The 12,657-nt window shown below is 38.8% G+C and overlaps 1 protein-coding gene across 1 annotated transcript; it reads right to left on the bottom strand.

Moving 5' to 3' along the window:
* Positions 1-89: 89 nt before the first annotated feature.
* On the bottom strand, positions 90-11,278 carry LOC132118553 (OTU domain-containing protein 4-like). The gene is made up of 19 exons (XM_059528475.1): positions 10,821-11,278; positions 9,740-9,823; positions 9,591-9,641; positions 8,164-8,210; positions 7,402-7,474; positions 7,239-7,320; positions 7,008-7,158; positions 6,033-6,090; positions 5,793-5,916; positions 5,640-5,704; positions 5,204-5,298; positions 4,867-4,985; positions 4,534-4,784; positions 4,366-4,450; positions 4,077-4,132; positions 2,621-3,494; positions 2,317-2,493; positions 2,020-2,060; positions 90-1,926 (listed from the first exon to the last, which is right to left on the bottom strand). Exons 1-19 carry the CDS (start codon positions 10,974-10,976, stop codon positions 820-822), a joined length of 3,696 nt encoding a protein of 1,231 aa, XP_059384458.1. The 5' UTR covers positions 10,977-11,278; the 3' UTR covers positions 90-819.
* Positions 11,279-12,657: the final 1,379 nt, after the last annotated feature.

The raw sequence follows: 12,657 nt of genomic DNA, 5'->3' as shown, positions 1-12,657 counted from the left end.
CGAATTAAAATAAGGCAGAGAGACTGGTCTGGTCAAGCTTACTATATAAATGCATACAACTGAAAAATGGAAAGGCAACAATGGTGAAAGACATTCTTAAGCTTTTATTCGTTTGGTGTTAAAACTACATCTTTGGATCAGAAATGTAATTTGTTACAGGCATTTGGCATTAACATTCATTCAGCTGACACCCTAGAACCCTGTGGAGGAGGTTGATAAGAGTGCAATAAAGGTGCAGAGAGAAACTCAACAAAAACCAAATTTTCCACATACAAAAAAAAGGCACTGTCCTGGCACTTTTCCGGTCATCTCCAATGATATGCTGAAACTACTATGCTCACATTGCAGCACGAGATGAATGGTTTACAAGTTTTTCAGGAAGATTCAGATTTTTGAGACGGTCTTCTGAGAACCAGTCTAAAAAAAATACCCACATTAAAAGATAAAAATTCAGTGTTTACAGGAAGTGCACATAGCTATGATACATTCAAATCAATATAAAACCATTTTTTTTTATCCCCTTTTGCTGTGCTTGTAAGGGCAGTGCAACAAGAAAACATTTACTAGATTTTATTACCAATGGAAACACACAACACATTTACATTTTCACTTTGGTTTAGCGAAATAGGGACAGGTGAAACAGTTGCTTTACTTTTAATCAAGAATGTGGGGGGAGAAAAAGAAAAAAAACTTAAAAACATTGGATTTATTCCTAATTAACACCATTTACCAAAACCCACCCACAAACTGAAAACAACAGATTTTGTGTATCTGATATCATTGTAAACCAAAACTTAGTGTTTATACAGCATTTCAGCATCATGGGTATGGTAACTGTGCCCCTACCCTTGGGCCTGCACCTCGTCTCCCAAAATGTCTATAAGACGACTGTTCATCTTGTCTTCCACGGCCAGAATAATTTTTCTGGCCTCGGTAGCCCCTGCCTCGATATCCTCCTCTGTCATCTTGGCCACGTCTTCCTCCACCCCTGTAGGACTGGCTGTAGAAGGACTGAGTTACTCTAAGATCCACATTGGGAAGCTCGATCTCTTCCACTGGCCACTTATCATCAGGAGAATATGGGTGAATGGAGCGAGAAGGGTCTTCTGCGATAGGACCAGCATGAAGACTCTGTGGGAAGACTCCCCCTTGTTTTCCTAAGTTCCCATTGGTTAAAGGGGTCAAGCCTACCATGTCTCCATGCAGGGGGCCATTTGGAAAAGGTTGTAAAACAGAACAAAGTCCACTATAGTGTGGAGGTTCCATTGTGGGAACTGAAATGGGAATATCTACAGGCTTGAAATCACCAGCACTCAATTGAGGTTGGCCTCCAGGAAAGCCAGCGGTCTTCTGCAAGGACCCAAACTGGGGGTTTAGAGACCTCTGGCCATTCCCTCTGTCCAGTGATGGAGGAACAAATGGCAAGACATCCATCCGACCATGAGGGCCATGGTTTAAGGACTCAAGAGGCATTGGAAGTGGCATATGGTGGTATCCAACAGAAGACGGAGGATACATCTGATTCCCAGGGGGTGGATAGGGTGGTGTGGAAAAGTGCACTGGAGGGCTAGCTGGGTACGACCCAGCATAGCTACTTAGACCAGAGGAAGCTGGCCAGGACATTGGTGGCCTTGGTGGCAGTGGCATTGGAATGGATACAGGATGGTCATTGTACCCTCCAAACCCTATGGGACCAACAGGAACGCTTCCAGATGTTACAGGTGCAACGGGAGCATGGCTGTCCAATGAGGTGTCAGGGATGGAGCTTACATTTTGAGGAGGAGAAGGGTTTTCTGGTTGCCATGGAGTCACAGTGGGGTTAGCAGGAGAGTCAGAAGAAGGAGGAGGACCTCTAAGGTGCATCTGATAGGCTTGGTTAAGTGCACCCAGATATACGATGGGAGGAAACATCGGCTGAGAGTACGCCTGAACAAAAATTGGGAGTACTATGTAATTCCATAAACAGTGGTGGTCTTTAATAAAGCAATAAATGCAAAGAAGAGTTCTCAAACCATGTACCTTGACACCGAGGTTGAAGAAGAACCTGAGGACATTTATATCTGAAATAATACGGAACACGTTTCAAAGATTGATATCATTATGATGAAGACAGACTAAATAGACTTAAATAATGGGCTATATTTGAGAGTGTATCTTACATGTCAACTCATAAGTGTTGAAACACAGCAACAAAGACAACAAAAAGCTCAAGTACAATTTACTTAAAAGTCTTAACATTTGACTGCTTGAATCAACAATGTTGAGGTAGAAGGGAAAGTTTATATTATTGAAATGGATCACAAGGGTCTTTGTTACCTTGCGGAAGGTCTTCTCCTTTTGGGGAGAAGGAATAGGGGGGCAGAGGTTCCACCTCTCCCTTCTCGTTCTTGGGGAATCCTGGATAAACTGGGTCCTGAAGGAGCTGAGACCATTGGACATGAGGATAGGGGAGTTGTTGGGGTTGGGATGGGGGGTCAGGAGCAGGTGCTACACCTGATGGACAAGAGATGTTCTGTGAGAACTCATGGAGTTTTGTTCGGCTGAGTCTACTAAAATGTCAACATTTTACTTCTGAAATAAGATGCATTTCAAATCAATACTGAATTAGGATAAAACTTACTAGAGGCAGGCATGGCTGATGTTTCACAGGGTTGTGGAATTGATTCATTGAGTGAAGACTGAGGGAAATCTGGAGGTGGAGCTAGGGCAGGACCAGAGGAAGGAGAAGCATGGGGAAGAAGGACTGGTGTCACAGTCGTATGAGGGTCTACAGACTTATGGGCAATTGGTGGACCACTGCTTTCATCAATGGGAAGGGTGGTAGAAGTCTGATCTGGGGCATCTAATATAGGGGCAGGAACCAAAGCTGGGACAGAAACCAAAACTGGGGCAGAAACAGGTATTGCAGAGGCCGGTTTACATGGTGGAGCGGATATAGAAGATAGTGGGACACTTTGAATGGACAGGGCTGGTTCTACAGAGGCACATGGGACTAAGCCAGAAGGGGCCAGAGTAGTTTGAGTTGGGATAGCAGGAGCTACTTCCACAGGGGTGATTTGAGATGTTGTTTGTGTAGGCTGGGAATTAAGATCAGGCGTTGGGATCACTAGGGTAGGCACTGTGATAGCTTGTGATAAGGGTTGGGTAAATTTTGGAGCAGGCATAGATTGAATACTAGCAGGAGTGCTATCAGAGGCTGCTCCTGCCACAGAGATGGACTGTGAAGGGGCTGAAGTGGACACAGGGGCAAATTGACTGTTGTCTGGGCTTCGAGCAGGGGTAGTTTTGGGTGGGACAGGGGTCTTTTTAATTGCCCCGGGAGCAGACTGATTAGGAGCGGGGACTTTAACAGATTCAGATTGAGATGTGGCTGTTTTGGGGTCAGATGAGACTATAACAGCATTAGGTGGAGAAGGAGAGGCAGGGGTGGGTTTCTCCTGTACTTGCTCTTTTATTGTTGAAGGTTTCTGCCGTGGCTCCTCAGAAACCTTTATCTAGAATAGAGTTTAAACCAATCGCTGGTAAGTTCAACACAACTTAGATGAGGGATCGTTAAATCTGGCCCACAAGATCCACTTTCCTGCAGAACGGAGTTTAAACCCTAATCAAACACACTTGAGCATGCTATTCAACGTCTTCATGGTTGCGGAGTTTGATTAGGGTTGGAGCTAAACTCTGGAGCGCATTGGCCCTCCAGGACAAGATTTGAGGAACCCTGAATTATATTAACATGGAAGGGATAAGATACATTGCATGAGTTCTCAACTTTCTCACACTTTCCTGCAGAGTTTAGCCCCAACCTTGATCGAACTCACCTGCCTGTACCTTTCCAGTAAACCTGAAGAACTTGATTAGCTGGTTCAGGTGTATTTGATTAGGTTTGGGCTGAAGCTAAACTCTACAAGAAAGTGGATCTAGAGGTCCAGAATTGAGAAACACTGAAATATTTCCATGCACTTGGATAAAGTGTTGCCCTTCAGCAACAGGATTAGACGCCTCTGGTCTACAATTTAAATAAAGACAAGTCTGAATCGGTTTAGTTGACTGTTCTCCATCTAAATGAATGTGTAACTCACCCCATGTTTTTCTTCATTGGCAATCTTCTGTCTCTGTACAGGCCTCTGGGGTGTTTCTGAAAGCCAAAACTTCAGGATGATTATACATGAATGAAAATGTCATTAGATAAACTGTTCACAAAAAGGCATTGTTCATAATTTGGTGGAAAATGGCCATTAAGTATTAAGTATACATTATAAAAACGCAAACCAGTCAAGGTAATTGACGTTAGTCGTAAACTCAAAATTTCTCCAGCCTACCATGTTATTGAATCTAGACATAAAGGGGCGGAGCTCCACCACCGCTCACCTGTCTCAGAGACATGCTCCTTTTGGGCCTTCTTCCGGGAGGCTCTCTTTTCCCCTCCTTTCTTTATGACTTCACTAGCAGTGGCCTGAATTCAAAAGAAACATGCATTTGTATCTCTGTTATTAAAAGTGAAGTACTTGTGCACTTTTCGAGTATAAATGGCATCACCGTTTGGGAGCTTGTTCCCAGTAAGGGGAAGTTGTGCTCGTCTTTGTGCAGAAGCTCCAAAATAACGCTTTCCTCTTTCTCCTCCGGAAGCACACACACAGGACTGTTGTGCTGATCGGACCGTCTGAACTTGTTTTTTGTGTCATCCGGGGTGGCCTGCGGAGGCCAGGAGTGTTGCTTATGCACACGGCTGCTGGGTGCCGACTGAGACGGCGCTTTGTTTGACCTCCGACTTCCTCTGCTTTCCCATTCTGCATAGAGAATCAGATGTGAACACTGAGCATGTGCGAGTTTACATCAGCCGAATGGGTGTATGATTCGGAAAGAACATACCAGAGGATGTCTGAGTGTTGTTGTTTGGTGCACCATGTATTTTACTCTTTTCTGCCACTGGCTGCCATGACTGAGTCTCTTCAGATGGAAGACGCAAACTCAACAATGGCACAGTTTCTCTAAACACACAAGCAAGAGTTTTAAATGTATTATCAATTACATACTGCATATTTTAATATGTTAAATGAATGCATTAGGCCATACTGACATTCCCTGCATACAGAAAGTTAACATGCAAATCGCAGTATACATACTGCATACCGCTTTTTCCAAAACAGTAGTCGGTAGAGTCTATGAAAACATCTACACATATGCATAAAATCATTAAAACACATACTGCTTGTTGAGTTCCCCAATAAACACAGTGACTGGGCCATTTTCAGGACTGACTTCCTGTACGTAAGCATTATAATAGTGATTATTCAGCTGCACCTGAGAAAGATCAACAAGAGAACAAAATCAATACACATAATAAATAATACATTTCATTTGGATAGTATTTTCAGTAGCTCTAACTGAACAAAAATATCCAGTAATAAAAAAAATAAACAATTAGCACAAAATTGTAAGGGTCAAATTCATGAAAAAAGTAAATGAAAAATGTCAATAAATAGTAAAATACTGTTCAAAATACTGTTTGTGGTTGTAAAATACTGTTTGTGGTTGAAAGATCCCAATTTTTTACGGTATTGTACCTGTATTAATCAAATGCAACTTTTTAATCAAGTCTTCAAGTTCTTAAAAATGTACAAATGTCATCACCTACTGCTTACCTTGCACTTATCTCCGACAGAATACTGCATTCCTGCGGCCATGCAGAAATCCCGCTGCTGCTGAACTAAATACACACATAGTTATTAAAATATATTTTTCAAACAAAATATGAACTACATTTCCAAACAGTAACAAAAAAGGAGATGAAGTACGTCGTTTAGAACGGAGCCACACGTCATATTCCACGTTCCTGTAGAGGGCGGGGTTTAAGGACCTCTGCACCTTAGTGGAGAGATGACCACGCCCCCTTCCTCGAGATTGGCCCCTCCCACGACCCTGAAGTGCAGAGATAGTTTTGTTACCACAATATATCAAGAGTTTAATCAAAAATACAGAAACGAAGTGATTTCAATCTTTAAGAAAGAGATAATTAAATAAAGAGAGAAAACCACCCTCTGCGGCGGTCTGACGTTCTTCCCATTGGAAGGCTTTTCTCTGGCTTCACTCGACCTGGAAAGACCAAAATATTGAGTTACATTCAAGTCATACATAGCAGAATTCAAAAGGAATAGTACTGACAATTTACTGAAAATGTACCATTTCTGTACAGATTTGGAGAAATTTAGCATGACATCACTTGCTCACCAATGGATCCTCTGCAGTGAATGGGTGCCGTCAGAATGAGAATCCTGATAAAAACATCACAATAATCCACACCAATCCATCAATTAACATCTTGAGAAGCCGAAAGCTGTGGGTTTGTAACAAACAAATCCACCGTTAAGATGTTTATACTGTAACTTCCAAATGTTGGTTCTTAGTAAAATATCCATAATATTGCGTTTTCCAGTAAAAAACAAAAAACAAACATTTAGTCTGAATCAGGAGAGAAATCTGCACTGATCAAACACTGTTTACAGGCAAAAAACGCTCTGAACAAATATGTGGCTGGATTTTGATGCGAGAGACAACAGGAGATGGACTTTTTACTAGTTATTATGGATTATAGACTCATATTTTGGCCAGAAGTGATGGTTTAAAATTAAAACATCTTGATGGATTTGTTTCTTTTATCTTCAGAAGATGTTTACTGGTGGACTGGAGTGGTGTGGATCACTTGTGAATTATTGTGATGTTTTTAGCAGCTGTTTGGACTCTTATTCTGACGGCACCCATTCACATCCATTGGTGACTAAGTGATGTAATGCAGCATTTCTCCAAACCTGATGAAGAAACAAACTCATCTACATCTTGGATGGCCTGAGAGTGAGCACATTTCCAGCAAATTCTTTATATTTTACTATTTCTTTAATCAAAGCAGGATTTGATTTCATCCAACGGGATCGACTAGATCATAAAACATTATATAATATTGCACTAATGATACTATAAGAGAAAATGTCTCGTGCAAACATGCAAATCCATACCAGAACTCATCTTCTTCCAAGCCAGACTCTTCACTGCTCTTACATTCCTCCGAATCCAGTTTCTCTCGTCCTTTCCCTCCTCTCATACACGAACCTAAAGCACTGCGTTCAACGCCACACACTCGATCATACAGCAGCTCATACAGGATCGCTAGAGATGGAGAGACAGTTTAATGTAATTCTGAAAGCATAAAGCTGCATTATATGGTTAAATCATGGAGAAACGCTCACATTGACACACAGCAGCACTTTTCTCAAAAGATTGTGGGTAAACACTGTCATAATGGTTTCCATTGAGAAAACACAGTCGCACCTGGCAGAGAAAGAGTGTTATGAAAATGAATTGATTTACATTTTAAAATCTAAAGACTAAAAATCTTGCATGAAAGTTCACCTTTTTAGTGAAGCCATACTCTGTGATGCTAACAGGGGACTGGTCAGGCTCCTGGAAAATAACAAAATCATGCCTGGAAGAAAGAATTATTACACAATCTATAAAAAATGGTAACAAACTGGTAACATAAAAACACACTTTACCAAATGAAGCCATGGTTTTATTTCTCATGTAGTCTTATATAGTGAGAATATGGTGAAAAAAAACGACTTATTCGACTTATTATTTTACGACGTAAAAAATACGTTTTATTCAGATGCCCAAACTGAACAATATCACTCGTCACTATATATCTCTAATAATATACGTCTTAATAAAATCAGATTTAAATGATCCAAACATATAATGCAATCCAATTAAGATTGAGAGATGACGAAATAAAAAAGATTGGTTCATGCATTGATAATCTTGTTGACGATATGATGTATTTGCATTTCACAATTTGCAATGTAATCACTTTCCCCTCAGGATCGTCATTTATAAGAACAAGAAAACTGATTGCATGACAAATCGGAATGAGACGGGTTTTTCTTTTTTTTTACTGCCAATGAATCCCATTAGTGATCAAATTTATGTAAGTGAACATAATGCACAACTGACCACAGCTTTTCAAAAATCAATAAAGCTTCTTCATGAAGGCCTGCCATAAAATCACTGTCCGAGTGAACGAAGTGTAATAGACACTAAAGACAGCAAACTTCATCACAGTTCATATCTCAAAATACGCAGCTAAAATAGATTTAAAGAATGTAATATTCTCACTTATAGAGCTCAGCCAAAGCTGTGATCTCCACCTGTCCAACCCAGCTCTAAACAGACGGAGGAGCATAAGAGAGAAAAACAGAAAGTGTTTAAAATATTTACATTTTGATATTAAATCTGTGTGCTATCACAACCAATTCAGAACTAAAGTTTACAGTGGCATGCGAAAGTTTGGGAACCCCTTGCAGAATCTGTGAAAATGTGAATAATTTTAACAAAAAAAAAAAAAAAAAAAGAGATCATACTAAATGCATGTTATTTTTTTAATACTGTCCTGAGTTAGATATTGTACATAAAAGATGTTTACATTTAGTCTACAACACAACAAAAATTGCTGGAATTATTAAAATAAACCCATTCAAAAGTTTGTGAACCCTTGGTTCTTAACACTGTGTGCTGTTACCTGATGATCCACGACTGTCTCTGTTTTGTGATGGTTGTGGATGAGTCCCTTGTTTGTTCTGAACAGTTAAACTGAGAACTGTTCTTCAGGAAAATCTTTAAGGTCCTGCAGATTCTTCAGTTTTCCAGCTTCTTTCGCATATTTGAACCCTTTCCAACAGTGACTGTATGTTTTTGAGATCCATCGTTTCACACTGAGGACAATTGAGGCACTCCAACACAATTATTAAAAAAGATTCACACATTCACTGATGCTCCAGAAGGAAACAAGATGCATTAAGAGCTGGGGGTGAAAACTTTTGAACACGATGAAGATGGCCAAATTTTTCTTATTTTGTAAAAATATAATTTTTTCCAATTAGCTCTGCCCTTCGTAAGCAACATAAGATACTTGTATGTTTCCCGGAACACAAAGTAAGTACAATTAAACTCGATCTTCCAATTCCAAAAGTTTTCACCCCCCAGCTCTTAATGCATCTTGTTTCATTCTGGGGCATCAGTGAATGTTTGAACCTTTTTTAAATAGTTGTGCCTCAGTTGTCATCAGTGTGAAACGGTGGATCTCAAAATCATACAGTCACTGCTGGAAAGGGTTCAAATTTGCAAAGATGCTGACCTTAAAGATTTTTCTGAAGAACAGTTCTCAGTTTAACTGTTCAGAACAAACAAGGGACTCATCCACAACCATCACAAAACAGAAAGACAGTCGTGGATCATCAGGTAACAGCACACAGTGTTAAGAACCAAGGGTTCACAAACTTTTGAATGGGTTTATTTTATTAATTTCAGCAATTGTTTTGTCTTGACTAAATGTAAACATCTTTGATGTACAATATCTTACTCAGGACAGTACTAAATAAAAAATAACATGCATTTAGTATGATCTCTCTTATTTTGTTAAAATTATTCACATTTTCACAGATTCTGCAAGGGGTTCCTAAACTTTTTACATGCCTCTGTATCTGTCAAGCTAAAGCATGTTGGAAGAGAGAGTCTGCATGAATGTACAATATAATTTTTTTTACCTGAGGATCCTGTAAATTCTCCAGGTATTTCTCAAAATTGCCTTCAATAAACTACCACACAGAGAAAAAACAAAGAAACTTTAATACGCTCATCATATCTGCGTGCATGTGAATGCATGTAGTCAAAATATGAGTATATAGTCTCTCACGTGCTCAAAGTTAGATCGGTTCTGTCTCAGATAATTCACGCAGGCCGCACGCACTTCTGTGTGTAGAGCCTGACAGTTCAGCACCTGTCAATCAAACACACACCTGTCAGTCTGTGTGCTAGGATATGATTAATAAACATTATAATACGTGTCATGAGATGCATTACACTCCATGATTCAGATGTCATAATCTGGAAAAACAAGTTTATCAAAACTGGATTCAAGTTTTAAATGCAGACTTCATGAGTGATGATTCAGCAACAGTTAACTCTATACTAGCCCACTAATGTTAAAAATAAATAGAAACAGATAATTATTAAAAGAGAGAGGGAGATTTAAGTCATTATTAACATTAACATTCATTCAAATATATTTACAACAGTTGAATTCTAATTCATATCCAAAATCAGTCGAACAGATTATCTAGAACTAAAAAAAAAAAAAAGACTCTTGAAACTGCAGATCAACACATATGAATGAATTTATGATGAAAAAAAAAATTATATATATATATATATATATATATATATATATATATATATATATATATATATATATATATATATATATATATATATATATATATATATATAAACACTGATCTCCGGTATAATATATTAATAAAACGAACATATTTCAATAATATTAACAATTCATATTACCCACAGAAATGAAGTAAAAATCAACACGACAATCGATAAAAACCTACCAAAAACTTAATGATTACAGTTTATATATGTCCTTCGTTCAGATTAAATAAATCATAATTGTGTTTTGTGTTAGTAAATACGCTAGCATACGCTGCTAGTATGCTAAAGCTAATTAGCATCAGACAAACTAAAAAGTGATCTTGGCAAATCGTAGAAGATTACAAACAGACACAGTTAATCACAAGTGAGAGAAAAACAGGACAATAAGTTTTATCGCGGTGATTGACATTTTTGATTTAACGTAACGTTAATCACACGATGCGACACGAAGAAGGCGGTTAAGGAAGTTTTAATAGATGTGTTTAAGTAACGTTGTGTTTCTGTTTATAAACATTGAAAGCGTGATTATGAAGACCAGGATCAGTCCTGACCTGTTCTGCCACGGCCCTGAACAGACACGACCCGTCCTTGGCGATCTTTTTGCGGTATAAGCCCAGCGAGCGCAGGTACTCGTCCATGCGGCTCTCGTGTGTCCCGTCAGCGGCCAGCTGCTGCTGCGCGTCCGCCGGAGACTCCCGGAGCTCCATGATGATCCGCTCCCAACGACACAATCCCGGTAGAAATCACACTATATCTGCACACAGAGTTTCTTTACCATCTCTGCTCTCCAGTCTCTCGTGAAGGCTCCCGAGGGACTGGATTCGCTTTTGTTTCAGTGGAAAGGAAAGTCGGAGCTGCAGTTGTTTCCAGCAACACACGCGTCCAATGCTGCACTATTTCCTTCAAGTTACCACCAGGACGCAAATCAGATAAATGTGTAGTTTTCTAAAGGCATTGGGACACAATTGACCGAGCAAACGCTGGGAGATGTAGGCGAAAAAGAAAGTGAAACTACACGCCCCATGCTGCATCTATAAGCACAGGAGCAGAACTGAAAGAGAAAGTGGTAAGAAATCAAGAAAACAAACAAATAAATAAATGCTTATTTATTTAAGTTTATTCATTTACATGAAAGAAGTTAAAGTAGACTATTTTGTGTATAATAATAATAATATATATAAATATATATATGTATATATATAATTTTTTATTTACTGGCTCACCTATTGGCTCTAAAACTTAAAAAAATTGTCAAGATACACTATCCAAAGCTCTGAGAATCCTAAAGCAGTCTCTATATTCATCCTATGTGTCCTCTTAAGATGTAAATATATTACTTTTTTGTTAACGTCACAACACTTATTAAATTTGTCATGTTAAAAAAAAAACTTAATTACTATAGTGTTTACTACACATTTACCCTAAAACTATTCTTAAGTCATTTGTATGTATAAACTTTCTTTCTTTCTTCTTTGTTTTTTATATAAATGTACTGCCTTGATGGTTTGATGCTTTGTTCTGTGCGATAGAAAGAAAGAAAGAAAGAAAATAGATTTTTCAAAGTTCTGATCTGAATAATGATTCACAAATCATCATTTCATATCCAGACGTCGGAGCACATATGCCCAGGTGAGCAATAATAATCTGGGCATTAAATTGCATTCATATAATAGTATTAGTGTTAATGTAAGCCTTGTTACTCTGATTGCAGGCCTTGTGTTCACATGCACTGCCTGAGAAGAGCAACAGAACAGGTTAGGAACACACACCATGCATGCAAATAATTAATAAAATCATGATGTATATTTGAATAATATTGTGTTAATAGTGTTTTATATGTTTCTGCAGATTTCTGTTAAGAGATAATATGTCTGTAGCAACAATCTGAGAATGAAGTTTCACTGGCTGAACTCCGTTTTTATTGGAGTTCATGAGATGGGGATGCCCTGTGTGTGTGTGTGTGTGTGTGTGTGTGTGTGGAGCAGGAGGAGGATGTGGTGGTTCCTGGATCAGCAGCTGTTGCACATCCTGGTCCAGAGATAGAGAGAATAAAAGACATCAGGATTAAAGAAAGGCAGGATTAGAAAAGAAAAGAATTGGAAGGGGTGGGCAGTGTGAGTGTGTGTGTGTGTGAGAGAGAGAGAGAGAGAGAGAGAGAGAGAGAGAGAGAGAAAGAGATGAGAAACTCCTCAGTTGTTTGTTTCACTGACCTGCAGGACAGAAGCTTCTTTAATGTAAGTATGCATTTACTTTATATCACTGATCACCTGAATACATCATGTGAATGTAATTCATATTTAACCATATAAATTAGTTAATATATAAATATATATAAATGTGTTTTTTAAATGTATTGTATTTTTGGTAAACACCTTATTTTTACTAAAC

The sequence above is a fragment of the Carassius carassius genome, chromosome 37, assembly GCF_963082965.1.
Source record: "Carassius carassius chromosome 37, fCarCar2.1, whole genome shotgun sequence".
Taxonomy (NCBI): domain Eukaryota; kingdom Metazoa; phylum Chordata; class Actinopteri; order Cypriniformes; family Cyprinidae; genus Carassius; species Carassius carassius.
The sequence above is the reverse complement of the archived record's forward strand: the minus strand, read 5'-3'. Positions and strand labels throughout refer to the sequence as shown.